General features: G+C 35.8%; 1 protein-coding gene across 2 annotated transcripts in view; it reads right to left on the bottom strand.

Annotated features, from left to right (window-relative positions):
* Positions 1-22637, bottom strand: part of SWT1 (SWT1 RNA endoribonuclease homolog) — a 93631-nt gene that overhangs the window by 48782 nt on the left and 22212 nt on the right. For both annotated transcript variants that reach the window (XM_020901919.2, XM_070473939.1), the window contains exons 9-13: positions 22443-22631; positions 13708-13801; positions 5223-5368; positions 3395-3558; positions 2069-2207 (exon numbers count right to left, since the gene is read on the bottom strand). In XM_020901919.2, the coding sequence (XP_020757578.2) occupies positions 2069-2207; positions 3395-3558; positions 5223-5368; positions 13708-13801; positions 22443-22631 (732 nt within the window). The remainder of the gene's footprint in view (positions 1-2068; positions 2208-3394; positions 3559-5222; positions 5369-13707; positions 13802-22442; positions 22632-22637) is intronic.

The raw sequence follows: 22637 nt of genomic DNA on the forward strand, positions 1-22637 counted from the left end.
AATACATAACATAGATCACTTCATGAGGAGTTTGAGAAAAGTCAAGAACTAACTGAACATCGTAATAATGGTTTATACTTCCCTTTTCAAAGGTACAGCAAAAGAAATAGAGCTGTTCACTCTGGACAAATTACTTACTCTCTCAAAGCTAGTTTCCTTGATGATAAAACACAGACTTTAGTAATATTTATTTAGTCGCTAAGTCATGTCTGACTCTTTTGAGATCCCATAAAGTGTAGCCCATAAACATGCAAGCAAAGTAACGCTCAAAATTCTCCAAGCCAGGCTTCAGCAATACGCGAACCGTGAACTTCCAGATGTTGGTTTTAGAAAAGGCAGAAGAACCAGAGATCAAATTGCCAACATCTGCTGCATCATCGAAAAAGCAAGAGTTCCAGAAAAACATCTACTTCTGCTTTATTGACTATGCCAAAGCCTTTGACTGTGTGGATCACAATCAACTGTGGAAAATTCTTCAAGAGATGGGAATACCAGACCACCTGACCTGCCTCTCGAGAAACCTGTAGGCAGGTCAGGAAGCAACAGTTAGAACTGGACATGGAACAACAGACTGGTTCCAAATCGGGAAGGAGTACGTCAGGGCTGTATATTTTCACCCTGCTTATTTAACTTATATGCAGAGTACATCATGAGAAACGCTGGGCTGGAGGAAGCACAGGCTGGAATCAAGACTGCCGGGAGAAATAGCAATAACCTCAGATATGCAGATGACACCACCCTTATGGTGGAAAGTGAAGAAGAACTAAAGAGCCTCATGAGGAAAGTGAAAGAGGAGAGTGGAAAAAGTTGGCTTAAAGCTCAACATTCAGAAAATGAAGATCATGGCATCTGGTCCCATCACTTCATGGCAAATAGATGGGGAAACAGTGGAAACAGTGGCTGACTTTATTTTTTTAGGCTCCAAAATCACTGCAGATGGTGATTGCAGCCATGAAATTAAAAGACGCTTACTCCTTGGAAGGAAAGTTATGACCAACCTAGACAGCATATTAAAAAGCAGAGACATTACTTTGTCAACAAAGGTCCGTCTAGTCAAGGCTATGGTTTTTCCAGTGGTCATGTATGGATGTGAGAGTTGGACTGTAAAGAAAGGTGAGTGTCGAAGAATTGATGCTTTTGAACTGTGGTGTTGGAGAAGACTCTTGAGAGTCCCTTGGACTGCAAAGAGATCCAATCAGTCCATCCTAAAGGAGATCAGTTCTGGGTGTTCATTGGTAGGACTGATGTTGAAGCTGAAACTCCAATACTTTGGCCACCTGATGTGAAGAGCTGACTCATTTGAAAAGACCCTGACGTTGGGAAAGATTGAGGGCAGGTGGAGAAGGGGACAACAGAGGATGAGAGTTGGATGGCATCACCATCTCAATGGGCATGGGTTTGGGTGAACTCTGGGAGTTGGTGACGGACAGGGAGGCCTGGCATGCTGCAGTCCATGGGGTCGCAAAGAGTCGGACACAACTGAGTGACTGAGCTGACCTAAAACTGTAGCCCACTGTTAGATCAGTGCTTTTCACATCTTCTGCTTCTTAGCAGAAAAACTTCTTCTTTTTTAATCACACATGGAATCTCTCTACATAAATAAATAAAAGAAAACTGAATGGCTAAAGTTGGGGTTGAAGGCCAAAGGCCCACTATTATCAGGCTGCCCATTAACCTTTCCACCCCTAATCTCTGGCAACTCCAGAAGCACTTCAAGAAGGTTCTGTGTGATACAGTTTAAGAACTACCAACTAAGTGGTTCATTCTAGTCTCTTGTGGTTCTAAAGTTCATTTTGCACCAAAGCCAAAGGATTCCTATTCCTTAACCATGTATTTTAAGTAGAAATCTTGATAAACTATTTGAACATCAAAAATGATACAATGAACAGTCACAATCTTTATGAACTCCATCCATTCATCTAGCTGCCATAAATTTCCTTAAGAAATTAAAAGTGTAAATGGTTGAGAAATAATTGAAAAATTTTTTATTAATTCATCTACACATGGGATATAGCTATTATTCTGACTTTAATACAACACTTCCAAAGACAAAATGAAAGATTCATACCTTTACGGAGATTTTCATATAGACTCTCAATGGTTAAGAGCAAGTCCTTTTCCATAACTAATCCAAATACAGCCAACCAATGTCTTCTAAAACACTGTAATAAATGTATTAGAGTCCATGGAGGTTTCAAGTACAGCATCTAGAGAAAAATAGCATTATTGATGTATTTATTATTCTGTTATTTAAAAGTACCTATTTAGGAATTCCTACATATATTTCTAGGCAAAACATAATGGAATTCTTCTTAAACTAAAAGATGTTTTATTAAAAGCCAGTCACAATCTTAAAATGCCTATTCCACCGAAAATTGCTTTTATAAAATTCACATTAGTGGTAATACTTACAGTTTCAGAAACTATGTGTGTCAAAAGAAAGAATAGTTTTAATCAGAAACACTACAGTTCTAGTCAGCAAAAGTTGTCATCTACCTTTCCACATGGTCATTTCTACAAAAAAATCAATCTAATTTCCTAAAACTAGAGAAAAACATCTATATAGAAAAGAATTTTCAACTATAATTGACACTTGCTACACTCCTATAAAGACATGTTTATAAAGAAAACTCATCATTAAGTACTACAAGATGTCAGTACATCCTTTCTTCAATCATTCATATGCAATCACTTTATTAGACTCTATTATGAAATCTAATTTACATCAGCCTTCCTAGAATCTGATCATTCTTCAACATCTTGGTTTAACACTTGATAGTATAGTCAAGCCACACTGACAAATATTAGAATCTCATTGAATATCTGGGATAGACACAATTGATAGGGAATAAACTTTCTCCTAATGATAAATGTGAATAGCAAACAAACATTAAACTAAGAAGGCCACGATTCCCAAATGTGCTGTTTATTTATTACAGAAAAGATGTGAATCTAAAGAAAATTCAAAATATTCTACTAATACCAAATTTATACTCTGATTCTCAAACTTACATCACATAAGCCACAATATACACTTCCTTTTCTGAGTAGATATTGCTAAGATAATTCCCTATACTAGACATTTTGACTCAAATAAACTAAAAATGAGACATTTTCTTTCAATTTAAGCTCCATGGAGGAAATGTGTCTGACAAATGGTAGACACCCAATAAATATTTGTTCACTGAAAAAATGAATGAAAAAACAGTCCTAATCTTTAGGAAATATCCATCAGTTAGTTTTTAAAGTTATTCTAAAAACTTGAAGAAAAAATTAATGTGATATCGATTATTACAATGAAACATATATTTTATAGAAATAGTATTTCTTAAAATAAGGCAACAAATCTTTAGCAATAAAAAAGAAATTTTTAATGAAGCATTCAAATAATCACCTCCATCCAAAGGTTTCCAAAAGCAATTTTCATTTCTGTTTCTAATATTGAAGATAAAGCTGTTCCAAGAGATCTTTCGAGATCAGATACAATGCTTTCAAGTAGAACGGGTAGTCCAGAGTTTGTAGATTCTTCCTCATAGCTCTCCTCCAAAGGTGCTTTTTCTTCAAAACAAATAGTTACAAGCTTTACTTAGAACATTAATAGTAACTATTTTACATATATAATTAGTATTTGGCCATAAATAATAAACATTTAATGGATATAATTAGTATTTGAATCTAGAGAACAAATGAATATTTTTAAAACAAGATTTTTGGGGAGTTCACTAGTAGACTACTGGTTAGGATCCAGGCTTTCACTTGCCCTGGCCCTGGTTTAATCCCTGGTCGGGGAACTCCTGCAAGGCACGTGGCATGGCCAAAAATAAATAAATAAAGAGTATTTAGAAATATTTAGTATAGCTGTTTTTAGATGCAATACATATTACATTAGTAAATGCGTTATCTTTTCGACAAAAGGCAATGAAATGTTTTTACTAAAATAGAAATTTGAGAGAAAAAAGAAATTTGAGAAATGTGGGAGGAGGAGCTAAGATGGCAGAGGAATAGGATGGGGAGACCACTTACTCCCCCACAAATTCATGGAAAGATCATTTGAACGCTGAGCAAACTCCACAAAACAACTTCTAATCGCTAGCAGAGGACATCAGAAAAGCAGCCCATTGTCTTCAAAAGGAGGTAGGACAAAGTATAAAAGAGAAATGTGTATATTTTAATCTTTAATTATTTAAAAAATTAAAAATTAAAATAATTCTTTGCATCTAAATATTTATAATAGAAAAACCAAGAACTACGGCTCAAAATGTGTTTACTTCCAAAAATCATAAACATAACTCATATCAATAAACTGTCTTGAAAAGACTAGAATCTCTGACTTAACTACCTATATACCTTTACTTTCTAATATTAGTTTTATTTTTTTTTATATTATTTCATTATAATTCCTATTTTGACACCTGCAAACAACTTCAATTTCTTTATGGCAAAATTCAAAATACGAAGGGGATTATCTCTATGAACATGAAGTAAAAAATTTAAATGTCAGTAATACAATGAGCAAATCAAAAGCATATTTCCCTTGAAAAACTATAAAATAGAATATTCTGTAACTTCCTCTAAAGACCATTTAGAATATTAAGACAAAGGAAATTTTATTACCAAAATGGTGAAATAAGCACCAAATAAGTGGCATATATTCAAATATGAATATATGAAGCATATGCATATGCTATTAAAGACTTCAATAATTATTTTTCCCTTAGAAGGAAATGGTGAGATATGTTTTTAAAGAATGTTTATATTAGTTTAAATTTAAAAACATTACTACTAGAGTCCTTCAAGTCTATTACTGTTTTACTGTATTAATAGAAAGTTACGAATATGAAACTAATTTTAAGAATAAACTATTTTCCCTACCTCAAATGGATATTTCTTATAGCTACTATTAATTTTAAAAGTATCCTCTGTGAAGGAAAAAATAGGATGCACATGGTGATTACAAATATATAAAAATGTATATGAGTGTACAGACAAAAATTTGAATTAATTTGTACAAGTATATATAGAAGGCATTAAATAATGTATGCTTTTTCTTGGATCACCATCATAATATTCATTCATTTCTACCATTTATGTGCCAGCAAATACTCCAAACAATGTTTCTTTAAATGTACAAAATAAAAATTTACTATTAATTCCAACTGTTGTCAATATTCTTAGTACACAAAATAAGATATACTTCTAATTATTTGTAGTAAGAATACTACCTGCTTTCAATTGTTGTTTAGATATACAAGGCTGATGACATACATCTGTGTTCAGAGATAAGTTTAAAAACTCTGCACTCAATTCTTCTTTACTGAGTGACTTCACACCACTTATTAGGCCTTTGTTTCTTAAATTTCTATCATCCCTAGGTTGGATTAGGAGGAAAAAATATTTTATTTTTTATAAGACAAATCACATGGCAACTAAAATCACATGGAATCTAATCAGAAGCTGGTGATTCTCAGTACATATATTAATTAACAAAGGATAATTTTTTAATGCAGAAGATAGATTATCATACACTAGTCATACCATCTTAGCTTTTGAGAATAATTAATATTGTTATATATTGAATGTTTTCCTGGTATCAGGAACTATGCTAAGCACTTTATATATATCAATCCATTTAATTATCATAACAAACTTCTTAGGTAGGAGTGGTACTAATTTTTATCCCCATTTCACACATAAGAAACTGAAGTATAAAAAGGTTAAGTAACTTGTCCAAAGTTACACCAGGTAAGTGGGAGGTGGATTTGACCACAAGAATATGATCATTCCAAGCAAAATAAACATTAACAGCCATAATAAAATAAATGATTTACACAGGGTAGGCAATTACAAATTTATTTAGAGTGGGCCTAAGGCAAATGACCTGCCTCTTGAGAAACCTGTATGCAGGTCTGGAAGCAACAGTTAGAACTGGACATGGAACAACAGACTGGTTCCAAATAGGAAAAGGAGTATGTCAGGGCTGTATATTGTCACCCTGCTTATTTAACTTATATGCAGAGTACATCATGAGAAACGCTGGGCTGAAGGAAGCACAAGCTAGAATCAAGATTGCCGGGAGAAATGTCAATAACCTCTGATATGCAGATGACACCACCCTTATGGTGGAAAGTGAAGAACTAAAGAGCCTCTTGATAAAAGTGAAAGAAGAGAGTGAAAAAGTTGGCTTAAAGCTCAACATTCAGAAAACGAAGATCATGGCATCTGGTCCCATCACTTCATGGCAAATAGATGGGGAAACAGTGGAAACAGTGTCAGGCTTTATTTTTCTTGGCTCCAAAATCACTGCAGATGGTGACTGCAGCCATGAAATTAAAAGACACTTACTCCTTGGAAGGAAAGTTATGACCAACCTAGATAGTACATTAAAAAGCAGAGACATTACGTTGTCAACAAAGGTGCGTCTAGTCAAGGTTATGGTTTTTCCAGTGGTCATGTATGAATGTGAGAGTTGGACTGTAAAGAAAGCTGAGTGCCAAAGAATTGCTGCTTTTGAACTGTGGTGTCGGAGAAGGCTCTTGAGAATCCCTTGGACTGCAAAGAGATCCAACCAGTCCATTCTAAAGGAGATCAGTCCTGGGTGTTCATTGGTAGGACTGATGTTGAAGCTGAAACTCCAATACTTGGACCACCTGATGCGAAGAGGTGACTCATTTGAAAAGACCCTAATGTTGGGAAAGATTGAGGGCAGGTGGAGAAGGGGATGACAGAGGATGAGATAGTTGGATGGCATCACCGACTCAATGGACATGGGTTTGGGTGGACTCCGGGAGTTGGTGATGGACAGGGAGGCCTGGCGTGCTGCGGTTCATAGGGTCGCAAAGAGTCGGACACGACTGAGCGACTGAACAGAACTGAACTGAACATGTATGGATGTGAGAGTTGGACTATAAAGAAAGCTGAGTGCCAAAGAATTGATGCTTTTGAACTGTGGTGTTGGAGAAGACTCCTGAGAGTCCCTTGGACTGCAAGGAAATCCAGCCAGTCCATCCTAAAGGAGACCTGTCCTGGGTGTTCATTGGAAGGACTGATGTTGAAGCTGAAACTCCAATACTTTGGCCACCTGATGCAAAGAGCTGAATCATTTGAAAAGACCCTAATGTTGGGAAAGATTGAGAGCAGGAGGAGAAGGGGACGACAGAGGATGAGATGGTGGGAAGGCATCACCCACTCAATGGACATGGGTTTGGGTGGACTCCAGGAGTTGGTGATGGACAGGGAGGCCTGGCGTGCTGTGGTTCATGGGGTCACAAAGAGTCGGACACAACTGAGTGATTGAACTGATGACTGAAGACAAATGATGTGAATTTGCCATATGCTGAAAGAAGCCAGGATGATTAGATATAATGGATAAGACCAGTTTATGTGGCTACAGAGAAAGTCAAGGACGTTAACAAATGGAAAGAGATTTAAGGGCTTCAATGCAGAAATGACATCAGATCTGTGTTTACCAAACTGTTGTTCTTGAGACTAGTAGGCTTCCAGCTTGTTAATGGCAGAGTAGCTTGGTCAGACTAACTTCCCATAGAGAGAATTAGAAAATCTAGACCAAAAACAACAAAAAAGGCAAAACCTATTTGAAGGCACTAAAGAGCAATAAAATGAAGGTAGAAGGTGGAGGGGAATCTACACTCAAGACACAGACACTGCAAAGGTTAAGAGCACACTTTTCTATCTTTTTGCCTGAGGGCATTCCCCAACTCATCAATGCTTTAGGACAGAAAGTCAGAGCCTTTGTGGCTTGAAATGTCAGAAGGCAATGTTAGGTAGCACAAGCCAAAACATTTAGACAGTTAACGGGAAACTGAACAAGGGAGGAAATCACAGAGTTGAGCCTTAAAATCTGCATATAAATTCAACCCAGAAAAAGAGCAATATACTTCCAAGAGACAAAGCAATCAATAGAACCAGGCTCAGATATGACACAGACGTTGAAGCTATCTGACAGGAAATTTTAAAGAATTTTGATTAATGTGTCAAAGGCTCTAATCGAAAAGGTGCACGTGTGCTAAGTCTCGTCAGCTGTGTCTGACTCTGTGTCACCTGAGGCACTGCAGCCCACCAGGCTCCTCTCTCCATGGGACTCTCCAGGCAAGAATACTGGAGTAGGCTGCCAAGCCCTCCTTCAAGGGATCTTCCCCACCCCCGATCCAACCCACATCTCTTACAGCTCCTGCTTTGGCAAGCGGGTTCTTTACCATTAGCACCACCTGGGAAGCCCAACAGAATAGGTGAATAGCATTTAAAACCAGACTGAAATTAAAAATGCCTTCAACAAGTTCCTCAGTATACTCAACACAGGTGAGGAAAGACCAAACATTAAGACAGGTCAAAAGAAATTATCCAAACTGAAACAAAAGAGAAGAAAATGTTAAAAAATATATATGTAAGAGCTGTTGGACAATATCAAATAGTCAAATATACAGACATGTATTAGTTGTCTATTGGGTGTGTAACAGTTTATCCCCAAGACTTAGCAGTGTGAAAAAAACATTTATTATCTCACACAGTTTCTAAAAGTGAGGGATCTGTAAGCAGCTTGACTGAATGGTTCTGGCTCAGGGTATCTCACAAAGTTGAAGCATACTACTCCCCAGTGTTACAGTCACCTCATGATTTAATTGGTGCTCATTCATGTAGCTGTTGGTAGGGCTTAGCCCTTCACTGGCTTTTGACTTGAGGCTTCAGTTTCTCACCAGGTGGGCATCTCCATAGAGCTATTCAGAGCATGGAGTTTGCTTCCCCAGAACAAGTGATCCAAGAGAAAGAAACAAAGAGTGTGCCCAAAAAGGAACTGCCAGTCTTTCATAAACTAATCTCAGAAGCGACATACCACCACTTCTGATGCATGCTATCTGTCACACAGACAACCAACCCTGGTACAGCGTAGGAGAGGACTACACAAGGGAATTAACACTAAGAGGCACAGGAATCCCCTGGTGGTCCAGCGGTTAGGACTCTGCACTTCCATTGCAGAGGGTCTGGGCTTGATTTCTGATTGGTAACTAAGATCCTGCAAGTGGAACAGCACAGCCAAAGAAACAAAAACAAAAAGATACCAAGAGGCAAGGAATCACTGGAATCATCTTGGAGGCTGACTACTACAATGTATTAATAATTCTGTAATACCAGAAGGAGAAAAGAGGGAATGGGACAGAAGACATACTAAATATTTAAAGAAATAATGACTGAGAATTTTTCAAATCTAAAAAATGAACACCAAACCATAGATCCAAGAAGCTCAGAGAACATCAAGCAGGATAATTTCCTCTCCTCTACCACAAGCATACAGGTTTCCCAGGTGGCTCAGTGGTAAAGAACCCACCTGTCAATGCAGGAGACACAGGTTCAATCCCTGGGTTGGGAAGATACCCTGGAGGAGGAAATGGCAACTCACTCCAGTATTCTTGCCTGGAAAATCCCGTGGACAGAGGAACCAGGCAGGCTACAATCCACGGTGTCACGAAGGGTTGGACATGTCTGAGTAACTGAGCATGCATGCTTGGATCACAAACATACACACAAACACGTGATACATCTGCTGCTGCTGCTAAGTCACTCAGTCATGTCCGACTCTGTGCAACCCCACAGACAGCAGCCCACCAGGCTCCCCCATCCCTGGGATTCTCCAGGCAAGAACACTGGAGTGGGTACATCTGCTAAAGACTTCTAAAAACAAACTGCTAAATAAAAAGACAAAAAATCTTGAAAGCAATGAGAGGGGGGAAAAAAGACCAAAAGAACATTACACACAGAGGAATTAAATATTTATAGCAGACTTCTCACCAGAAATCAAACAAGTTAGAAGAAAATGGAGTGATACCTTTAAAATACTCAAAGAAACAGAAAAAACAAATAACCCAGAAATGCATATCCAGTAAAAATATCCTTCAGAAATAAATGAGAAATAAACACACTATCAGACAAACAAAACAAGAAAATTCACTGCCAACGTACTTACATATGTCAAAGTTGTTTAGGCAAAAGGAATATGACCAGAAATCTGGCGCAAGACAGAAACTTGGATTCAAAAAAAGAAATAAAGAATGCTAAAAATGGAATGCAAGATAAAAACATTCACTTTCTTATTTTTAATTCCTTTAAATGGCAAATGGGTGAAGCAAAACTATTGTAAAGTACTGTGCTATTGTTTCTATAAAAGTAAAATATGTAATAATGATAGCATAATGGATGGGGGGAGAAATTCAAAGCATATTAAAATACTTATACTAAACATGAAGCAATATAGTATTATTTAAAGACAGACTTTGATCAAGTAAAGATGTATATTATAAACACTAAGGCAACCATTATAAAGTTTTTTTTTCAAAAAGGTACAAAGTCAATAATGGAGATAAAATGGCACCACAGCTAATCCAAGGGGGAAAAAAAAGGAAAAGGAAGAAAAGAATAGCTGAACAAATAAAAAATAATTAGCAAAATGGTAGATTCTGATCCAGCCAATTAAATGTGAATAGTAGAAACTCATCAATTAGACAGAAATTGTCAGAATGGAAAAAAGAAAAGCATCAATTATATGCTATCTACAAAATACTTTAATATAAAGATATAGATAAGTTAAAAGTAAATGAATGAAAAAGATATTTATTATAAATACAAAGCAAACAACACTGGAATAGTAATATTAATATTAAACAAAGGAAACTCCAGAATCAGGAATATTATCAGGAACAAAGACAGCGATTAGATAATGAGAAAGGTGTCAATTCTCCAAGACTATCCTAAATGTGCATGCCTCTGACAACAGAGCTTCATAATTCATGAAGTAAAACAAACAGAATGGAAACGAGAAGCAAACAAATCAATAAATTACAGTTTGGAAATTTAAGACTCCTTTCTCAGTAATTATTAAATAAGCAGACAGATAATTATTAATACTAAGGTTATAGAAGACCTAAACAACGCTATCAACAAACTTGACATATATGATATTTATAGAATACTCAACCCACAAGAGCAGAATAAATTCTTCTTAAGAGAACATAAAACATTAACCAACTTTAGACTTTATTCATGGGCATAAAACCAAGTTTAACAAATCTAAAGGAACAGAAATCATATAAATTATGTTCTCCAGTCATATAACAGAATTAAAGTATAATCAATAACAAGAAAATAACTGGAAAATTTCCAAATATCTGGAGCTAAGTGCACCAAATATCTAAAAGCCTGTGAGTCAAAAGGAAATGGGTCATGGGGGAAATTATAAAACATTATTTTTTTTAATTTATTTTTTGGCTGCACCACATGGCTTGCAGGATTACCTCCCCTACCAGGGATCAAACCCCAGCCCCAACAGGGAAAGCATTGAGCTTAACCACTAGACCAGACCACCAGGAATTCAAATTATGAAGCATATTAAATTGAATTTTTTAAAAATAATGTATCAAAATTTGTGAAATGCAGCTAAGACAGTGCTTAAAGGGAAATTTACAGAAGTCTCAAATAAATGATCTTAGCTTCCACTTTAAGAAACTAGAAAAAGGGTACAAAACAGGCGAGAGCACATTTTCTGGGATAATGGAAGTGTTCTATGTATCAGGAGGGACGCGGGGCTACAACCAGGGTATCCGTTGTCACACTGTACAGTTAAGATTTGGGCATTTTAACATTATACAGTTTCCCTCAATATCAAAAGAACTGCATAAAAATTATCATATCATAGGACAGAGTAGATGGAAATATAAGGTAACAGAACTGTAGAAACTTGATAATTATTGTAGCTGGGTACTTAGGAGTTTATTAATTCTTCACTTTGAAAGTTGTTGAAATTCTTCATAACAAAACTTTTTAAAAATTAAAAATACCGCTTTTATTTTTTCTGAAAAATAAATGAAGGAGAATATGGAAGCAGAGAGCATAATGGGTCTTAGAGAAGAAAAGGAAGAGGAAAAATAATATCACGACATAGGAAGGTGGCAGAGTAGCTAAAGAAAAGAAGACCACACAAGACCTGCTATTTGCCTGACTAAAGATTATGAAGGAAAGGCAGAAATAAAAAATGTCTCTGAGGTTTCTGGCTTTAGCAAAATGGGTAGAAGATGACCTTTTTTATTCAAAAGGAGAACAGTTTAGAAGGAAAGATTATGAGTTCATTTTTGGAGATGGCAGGTTTCAGATGTCTATGAGACATCCAAACAGATAACAAATAAATAGATAAATATATTAGTCTAGAGTTTAGAAGAGAGATGTGGACTGGAAATACTAACTGGAGGTTGCTGGCCCATACTTAAGATTAAAAATGTGAGTAAAGCACTTAGAATGAGATATAGTACGTATTATTTATAGAAGGTTTCTCCTATCATTGCCATTAATATTAATGTTAATTATCATCTCATCATCCCTTAAAGTAATAAAAATGTATCCTCACATTAAGTATGTTTGATTTATACAGTAAGTATGATTATCACACTTAACGGAAAAAACAAAAAAAGGCTTGTCTGGAACATGACAGTGCCAGAGGTAAAAGTAAAGGTTGAACACAAACTTTCGTTTCATTAAAAACTGTTGCATCTGTTTATTCCAAGACAGTGACTGCAGAAATAATGGAGAACTGATTAAATCTCACCAATTTAATTTTCATTCTAAGTGGAACTAAAAAAAAACCAATTTTCTCTCAATTTAGCTTATCTCAAATTCAAAATGATTAACATATTACTAAACCTATTTCAGCTTTCAACAAACTCCAGGATGATATATTATGTGCTAGATTAATAAATAATTTGAAAGTAGAGATAGAAATCTGTTTCTTTTAAAATAGAAAAAATAAATAACTTTATCTTTGAACACAGCTAAAATGATAACTGGCAACCCTCTTACAAGAAAAATGTAAGAACTATTCATTTCCATAATCACTCCATTTCAGAGAATTTAGCCATGATCATGAAACTGTAAAAACTCCATTCTGAAGTGAATACAATTCAGACTAACGCTACAAATTAAAATTGCTCTTATCAGTTCCTATAGTACCTTTTCTCATACATGATAAATACAATTTGGCTTAACATTATGCTACTTTTACCTTAGAACTAACTTATGAATATATTAGTTGGGAATGGAGGAATGAAATGAGGACAAGAGGAGGAGGAAAAACTCTTACTGAGATAATTTTATGTATGAGGCACTCTTCCAAGTCATACATGCATACTTTTTCTGATTAAATACTCACAATATCCTCATAAATGCAGGTATTATTATTCTCCCTATGCTTCACACATAAGGAAACATTAAGCTACTTTCCAAGTTCACAAAGCTGGTAAATGGTAGACCCAGAATTCCAACTCTTAACTCTGTTACAGGCACTCAGGATATAATTGCAACATACATTAGCCTTTCCCAACAAATTAATTAATTAACCCTCTTGCCTCATGACCAAAATGTAGATTTTCATTTCTAACTATTTTATTGGGATATTAAATTGACTCTCCCTTGCTTTTTCAAAAGTTTTCTAAATATCATATAACAAGTTGAAATGAAACTTCATGACATTCAAATCTCATTCCTCTACAATCTGCACATTATAAGAATGTGAAATATAACAATACATTTACTGGGAGATTTAGAATATTATGTATGTTTTTGATCCTTGGTATGGCCATTACAGTATGATTTTTTAAAATTAATAGAAACTGCTATTTTTTTAAAAGAGAGTAAAATGATTATTAAACTCACGTGCACAAAATAACAACAGAACAAGGGAATAGTTCTTGGTACTGAAGACAGCATTTTAATACACGATCATCATTGTTCTCATCACTCAATCCATCTGTGAATTTAGCAAAAGCAACAATCAATAAGCACACTTAAAATCTGGGAACTGTATAAACAATTTAGGCCATGTTTTCAAATTGAATCATCTAAAACAAAGAAAACTTTTTAAATAAGAAGAGGAAGATAAAACACAACAAAAACAATGACCTGAAAATTCTGGATTTAGAATTCACATATTTATGAGTTTAATTAACTGATAGTTTATTAAATTGATAGTTTACTAAAACAGAAGAGAATATGCCTATTAATAAACCCAAAAGAAAGAAATGTGATCAGTAGGTTCAAATGCCATACTAGAAACCAAAAGCTATGAATTCTAGTCTTAGTTCAGTCACTTAAGAGATTATAAGCAAATTATATGATTATATTTTGTTTCATATTAACTTAAAAGAGGTCAGCAAAATAATGAGCAATTGTTCTACCAGCAACAGAGCCACTTTCATGTGTCTGCTTTTTCTTAACCTCTAAGCAATAACCAACAAAGGTCCGTCTGGTCAAGGCTATGGTTTTTCCAGTGGTCACATATGGATGTGAGAGTTGGACTGTAAAGAAAGCTGAGCGCCAAAAAATTGATGCTTTTGAACTGTGGTGCTGGAGAAGACTCTTGAAGTGTCCCTTGGACTGCAAGGAGATCCAACCAATCCATCCTAAAGGAGATCAGTCCTGGGTGTTCACTGGACGGACTGATGCTGAAGTTGAAACTCCAATACTTGGGCCACCTCATGCGAAGAGTTGACTCATTGGAAAAGACCCTGATGTTTGGGGGGATTGGGGGCAGGAGGAGAAGGGGATGACAGAGGATGAGATGGCTGGATGGCATCACCGATTCGACGGGCATGAGTTTGAGTAATCTCTGGGAGTTGGTGATGGACAGGGAGGCCTAGCGTGCTGTGATTCATGGTGTCACAAAGACTCAGACACGACTGAGCAATTGAACTGAACTGAACTGAAGCAATAACAATTAGAGATCAATGTACAGAAGACGACAACATGGGCAGAGAATACAAAAATTAATTTCTAACAAATGTTAGTATATAGCTGATATAGTGTCCTCTGGTATTCTCCAAGTCTTAAAGCATGTAATAAATTGTGTGTGTGTATGTGTGTGTGTGAAAAGAAAGTAATATGTAGAAAGAGGACCAAAGATAGCATTTTTAGAAGTCCTTACACTACCTGCCTCAGAATTCCCTGGGGTACTTATTAAAAATATAGAAAGGAAGATTAAACCCCAGATCCATTTATGGATAAGAATCTTTGAAGCCTGGATCCAAAGATTGATTTAAGCCCTTGGCAAGTCTCTTACACACTAAAAGTCAAGATATGCTGGCCAGTGAGCCTTAACTTTTTCCCCAGATTATAACCTTTTTCTCCCCTCAACTTTTAGCCTATATCACTGAGTCCTCTAAACTTTCAAATTAGAAAACTCATTCAAGCATGCAATAAACATTTTTCTAAGGTCTAAGCAGCACCAGGTTCCTATGCCTGTCAAAAGACAAGTTCTTTGGGGTCTCACAATCTCATGGCGAAGTCTAGACAAAACTCAACTGATCTCATAGCATGAACCTGAGAGACATATGATTCAGATCTTTAACCAGACAACCAGTAAGCCAGACAGACATATATTACAGCAGCCAATTTTCCTGCTTTTAGCTTACAAAGTAAATACCACAATAATGCAAAATGGGCAGCTCAAAATCAATGGTTAACTTTAGCAACTCAATTTGACCAACCAAAGGAGATTTAGAGCATACAGTAAGTACATTGCTCTAAAGGTATCAAGGTTCATGATTACTTGTTCTGTCACTTTTTTCTAGAATACACAGGCCCAGAAGGTATACCTAAACTTTTAAGAATATTCATGAAATATTTTTATCAACAAATATTTTTGAGCACTTGCTCAGGAACTGTTCAAAATTGAACAAAGACTCTGAAAACAGATGATGTGGGTTTGAATTCTTGCTTTCTCATTTACTAGACATGTAATAATGGGCAAATTGCATAAGAAGGAAGATTAAATGAGAAAATTTATATAAAACACTCGGCCCAATATATGGTGATATCAAGTGCTTAAGTAATATGTTGATTACTTAAGACTCAGCTTAACTGCATCTCAATAGCAATGACCTCTATTCACATTTGACACCAAAATAACTACTGTATAAATTATAATTAATATGACATTTAGCATATTAATAGAATAAAAGCTTCTCAACAGCAGGCTTTGTATGCTTCATTCACTGCTGCAGCCTCAACAGTTAAAACAGCGTCTAGTACAAATATCTTGCAAGTAAATGATCCAACAAAAATGTAATAAAAGAAAATATAAAAATGATGGAACAAATGTCTGGTGTAACAGGTGTCATTTTTACCTAATTATAAAAATAAAATAATTATAGAAAATCTGAAAAATTCCAAAAATATAAAGAAAACTAAAATATGTCATAATGTCATCAACTCAATATATCTAAGTATATATGCACAATCTAAGGAACTTGGGATTGTAATCTATATTCTTTGAAATCCTATTTTTGGTTTTTTGCAAGCTAAAATGAGTTCATTAGTGTCAGCGATCAATGCAAAGAAATAGAGGAAAACAAGAGGGTGGGAAAGACTAGAGATCTCTTCAAGAAAATTAGAGATACCAAGGGAACATTTCATGCAAAGATGGGCACAAAAAAGGACAGAAATGGAAGGGACCTAACAGAAGCAGAAGATATTAAGAAGAGGTGGCAAGAATACACAGAAGAACTGTACAAAAAAGATCTCCATGACCCAGATAATCACAATGGTGTGATCGCTCACCTGGAGCCAGACATCCTGGAATGTGAAGTCAAGTGGGCCTTAGGAAGCATCATGATGAACAAAGCTAGTGGAGGTGATGGAATTCCAGGTGAGCTATTTCAAATCCTGAAAGATGATGCTAAGAAAGTGCTGCATTCTATATGCCAGCAAATTTGGAAAACTCAGCAGTGGTCACAGGACTGGAAAAGGTCAGTTTTTATTCCAATCCCAAAGACAGACAATGCCAAAATTGCTCAAACTAACACACAATTGCACTCATCTCACACACTAGTAAAGTGATGTTTAAAATTCTCCAAGCGAGGCTTTAGCAATATGTGAACCGTGAACTTCCAGATGTTCAAGCTGGTTTTAGAAAAGGCAGAAGAACCAGAGATCAAATTGCCAACATCTGATGGATCATCAAAAAAGCAAGAGAGTTCCAGAAAAACATCTATTTCTGCTTTATTGACTATGCCAAAGCCTTTGACTGTGTGGATCACAATCAACTGTGGAAAATTCTTCAAGAGATGGGAATACCAGAGCACCTGCCTCTCGAGAAACCTGTGGGCAGGTCAGGAAGCAACAGTTAGAACTGGACATGGAACAACAGACTGGTTCCAAATCGGGAAGGAGTACGTCAGGGCTGTATATTTTCACCCTGCTTATTTAACTTATATGCAGAGTACATCATGAGAAACGCTGGGCTGGAGGAAGCACAAGTTGGAATCAAGATTGCCGGGATAAATATCAATAACCTCAGATATGCAGATGACACCACCCTTATGGCAGAAAGCGAAGAAGAACTAAAGAGCCTCTTGATGAAGGTGAAACAGGAGAGTGAAAAAGTTGGCTTAAGGCTCAACATTCAGAAAATGAAGATCATGGCATCTGGTCCCATCACTTCATGGCAAATAGATGGGGAAACAGTGGCAACAGTGGCTGACTTTATTTTTCTGGGCTCCAAAATCACTGCAGACAGTAACTGCAGCCATGAAATTAAAAGACGCTTACTCCTTGGAAGGAAAGTTATGACCAACCTAGACAGCATATTAAAAAGCAGAGACATTACGCCATCAACAAAGGTCCGTCTAGTCAAGGCTATGATTTTTCCAGTGGTCATGTATGGATGTGAGTTGGACTGTAAAGAAAGGTGAGTGTCAAAGAATTGCTGCTTTTGAACTGTGGTGTTGGAGAAGACTCTTAAAGAGTCCCGTGGACTATAAGAAGATCCAACCAATCCATCCTAAAGGAGATCAGTCCTGGGTGTTCATTGGTAGGACTGATGTTGAAGCTGAAACTTCAATACTTTGGCCACGAAGAGTGACTCCTTTGAAAAGACCCTGATGCTGGGAAAGATTGAGGGCAGGAGGAGAAGGGGATGACAGAGGATGAGATGGGTGGATGGCATCACTGACTCAATGGTTTGGGTGGATTCCAGGAGTTGGTGATGGACAGGGAGGCCTGGCGTGCTGCAGTTCATGGAGTCGCAAAGAGTTGGACACGACTGAACGACTGAACTGAACTAACCCAAAAGGATTGATATTCTAAGTAAAAAGGGGAAATTTGGAACCAGATATGGGGAGGGAGAAGAGGATATGAAGCGACATAAGGAGAAGATGCCCATTTACAAGCCAAGAAGGAAGTCTGGAACAGATGTTTCTCTCATAGTTGTCAGAAGGAGATAACCCTGTTGACACCTTGATTTTAGACCTCCAGTCTTCAGAATTGTGAGACAAATTTCTGGGTGGTTTTTTGGTATTACTTTTTAGATTCCATATATAAGTGACACATGATATTTGTCTTTCTTTGCCTGAATTAATCTAAGGAATTTAGGATTGTAGTTTATATTCTTTTAAATACTATTCTGTTTAATATCACATCATTAACATTTTTCAAAATTAGTAATTCTCTCACTTGGTTATAGCATTATATGTAACATCTCCAACTGTCAGACTGTTTCCAATTTTTTGCTGTATAAAGCATGCTATGATGAACATTAATTACATAAATCACTGTAACTCTGATTATTTCTTTAGAATAATTGCAAGAAAGACAAATCATCTCTTTAGGCTTCATAATACACACTGATAAATTGCTCTCCTGAAAAGTTACTAATTCATATTCCCTATGCACTGAGTGCTGTGTTCCTATCAAGTGCTGGGAAGAAGTATCTTTCTAAATTTAGGAGCAATAAAAATAAAAAAGGAAAATGCAAAAAATATAAACTAAAAATTTTTACACATAAGAAGTATATTTAAAACAGCAAATGGAAAAATATTTACCTTGAACAAAAAAGGCTGACTAAATGTATTTCTTCTTTTGTGAATTACCTATTAATAATCTTTATCCATTTAGGGAAATTTAGTTTTTCTAATCCATCTGTATAACTTTCTCACATAAGAGGACACAAAAGAATTATCACCTATTTCAAACATTAAACCATTAAGCACTTTAATTAGTTCAGCCAATCTTCAGAACCATATTTTCAGTCGGAGGTCATTTCCCCCCATTTTATTTATTCAGTTTCCTCACCTTTAACTTTCTCCAGGTCAGCTCAAAAAGTTCAGGTCAATCAGATTTCAAATCCTATTCTCATCATAATGCATACTACATCAAAAAAGTACAATTTTGAGAAGAGAACAACACTAAAATTATGTTCAACTAAGTCTATTTATTAATAACATAGACTATTTTTATTCAATTTGTGGCATTTTTCTTTTTTTTAATGGAAAATGCCTGTCTAAAAAAAATACAGTTATAATACTCAATGATTACATTAAACAAAATAATACATCTACATAAGCAATTATTAGAGTTAGTGGCAAATGTGCTCAACAGATATAAAGCATAATTAAAGACTGTCTTGTTCTTGCTTTTCTCCAAACAAGTATTTTAATTTTATTCAAAAGTCCTGAATTAAATTTTTATAATTTTCAATTTATCATTAGAATGTAAAATATAATTTTACTATAATAAAAATGACTAGGGATATTTCTAAAGGAGATCATAAAATCATTATCAACAGAATAAATATATTAAGTGCACTAGATTTTATATAAACAATGTTTCAAACAATCAGTTTGACAGATAACAATGATATATAAAGGATTTATCTGACAAAGACAATTACACAAATAATCTATAAAGACTAATCTATAACCTTGTAACTAAAAGCACAATTTAGCAAAATTAAGACCAAATAATATAAAATTGAAGCATTAAAGGAAAGTATGGCTTTCCAGCAAGGCCCAGAAACTGAAGCAGCACAGAAGTTTGAGACCACTACTATGATTTATCCTCCTTAATGATCCTAAAAGCACAGACTGAAGAAGTAAAAACATCAAAAAAAGCACATAAAAACTGAAAAGTCAAAAGACACATATCAAGTATCTATAAATAATAAATGTGGCCAAAATATCTATTAGTTCTTCTAAAATAAGTCTCAAAGTCAATCTGTTGAAGGAATTCCATCTCGGATGAGTTCTTAACATCTCTATGTCTCAATTTCCTCATCAGCAGAATAGGTCTTCCACAAGTAGTATAAGTTTTGAATGAGATGCAAGCTGTAAAGCACTTAGAAAAGGGTCTGGAGAATAACGGCCATACCAATGTTGTCTATTACTATCATCATCTGTACAATTATACACTAAAATATAATTTTTATCAACTAACAAGGAACAAATTATGAGTAAAAAAAATTCTCACCTCTTCTTAAGGATTGGAGGTTTACTGAAATGATGGCTTAGACAGAGGTTTTGTTAATTGTGTGGTTGTTTTTTTAAAAAGTCCTTTCTGTTAGCTTTTTTTTTTTTTTCCATGTGAAACACTTTTAATGATTTTTGAACCTCTCAGACATTAAAAACCCTAGACACAAGGCTCATTTGAAAGAACATTTTCATATTGACTCAATACCAGAAATAAGCAGTTGCCAGAGGACCAGTGTTTCTAAAGTATGTAAGTCTTGTGTTCATTAAAAACATTCAAGACTTACATACTTTCTGTTAGCTTTATATACCAAAGTACTACAGGAGTTTCAGGAGTTGGGAGAGAAGGTGAAAAGGAAATGAGAGAATGAAAAAAATTCTCGCCAAAATGTTGAGAATCACTGAAAATGAGTGAAAAGCACACAGGGATTCATTCACTGTCTTGTTCTATCTATTTCTGTATTTGAAGGTTTTCATAATAGAAAGTAAAAAAAAAAACAAAAAATTAAAACATTCAATTTAATATAATGTGTTAAAATATTTTAGTATTTTCTTAACTCTAATAAGTGATTTTTTTTAAGTTGTTTCCTTTAAAAGCTCTTAAACTTCACATGATGTTCCTACTCAAAATGCATAAGCACTGTACTGGAATATACTAAGAGCTAATAATTATTTGTAAAGGGAATTAATGGTAGAGGCCCTTTTTCTTCAAAGATTTAAGACTAAACAGCTGTGCCAAAAGCCTTCTCAGGTTTAATATCATAATTAGACTCATCTTAGGATAAATTCTTTCATATCTTATGGTGAATATGGATACAGCAAACAACATAAATTCATGATATTTAAAATAATACAAATCTACATATGCAAATAATTCTGAGTTGGGAATAAACAAATTCTTAAAGAATGAAATATATCCTCTACATGTAAATATAAACTCTGCAGAGGCAACTGTGTTGCTTTTACAAAGATTTTTTACCAAATAGTTATACAAAACATGAAGTACACACTTTGGTTCTAAGACTAATTTTTAAACGTCTAAAAAAAACCCCAGAAAAACTAATATGCTAAAAATCAGGAGAAAATCTATAGATCTCTATTATAAAAATACCTCCTCATTATGCCGCTAAGTCACTTCAGTTGTGTCTGACTCTGTACAACCCCAGAGACGGCAGCCCATAGGGCTCCCCCGTCCCTTGGATTCTCTAGGCAAGAACACTGGAGTGGGTTGCCATTTCCTTCTCCAATGTATGAAAGTGAAAAGTGAAAGCGAAGTCGCTCAGTCTGTCCAACTCTTAGTGACCCTGTGGACCGCAGCCTACCAGGCTCCTCCGTCCATGGGATTTTCCAGGCAAGAGTACTGGAGTGGGGTGCCATTGCCTTCTCTGACCTCCTTATTATAGGTTGTGACAAACAAGAGCAAACAACACCTATCTCTGTATTATATTAACTGCATGTAGTGGTGATTAGCAGCTTCCCTGGTAGCTCAGCAGTTAAACGAATCCACCTGCAAGGCAGGAGCAGCTGCTGCTGCTAAGTCACTTCAGTCGTGTCTGACTCTGTGCGACCCCATGGACTGCAGCCCACCAGGCTCCTCCATCCATGGGATTTTCCAGGCAGGAGTACTGGAGTGGGGTGCCATTGCCTTCTCCAGCAAGGCAGGAGACACAGGTTCAATTCCTGGGTCGGGAAGATGCCCTGAAGAAGGGCATGGCAACTCACTCCAGTATTCTTGCCTGGAGAATCCCAGGGCAGGCTACAGTTCACAGGCTCGCATGGAGTCAGACATGACTGAAGCAACTGAGCACGCAGACGATGATTAGTAACACAGATCACTTACAGGCCTCATCACTCAGCAAGGTATTTAAAAAAATCAATCCAAGTACAGTAATACAGACAACTAGGCATACAGAACTATACAGTTACTATCTGTGAAATCACAGACCTTCCTAATAAGGTCTAGGAGAAACAGAAAATAAATTATCAAAGACCTCCAAAACAAGCCTAATGGAACACTCCAAAGCATCACTGTGTCTTGCCATTTCATAATGCAATACTTATAGTATTAAGTTTTGCACCATTTCCCTGCAATAATGAGTCAGCATCTAAACAAATCTTAATCAGGAAACACCCTGAGAGGACAACACTTACAAAGTTTTTGAGATGCAAGTTGTATTGACTGACCCCATAGCTTCCTATCTTGATTTCTGAGACTGTCATTGATGAAATGAACTGCAGGTATAGCTTTGTGCTGGGCACGTTTCAGTAATTTTCCTGCCTTCATACGATCCAGCTCTTGTACAACCACCCAGGGAATTATTAACACCAGTCTGTCAAAGCCTAAAA

The sequence above is a fragment of the Odocoileus virginianus genome, chromosome 11 (genome assembly GCF_023699985.2).
Source record: "Odocoileus virginianus isolate 20LAN1187 ecotype Illinois chromosome 11, Ovbor_1.2, whole genome shotgun sequence".
NCBI classification, from domain to species: domain Eukaryota; kingdom Metazoa; phylum Chordata; class Mammalia; order Artiodactyla; family Cervidae; genus Odocoileus; species Odocoileus virginianus.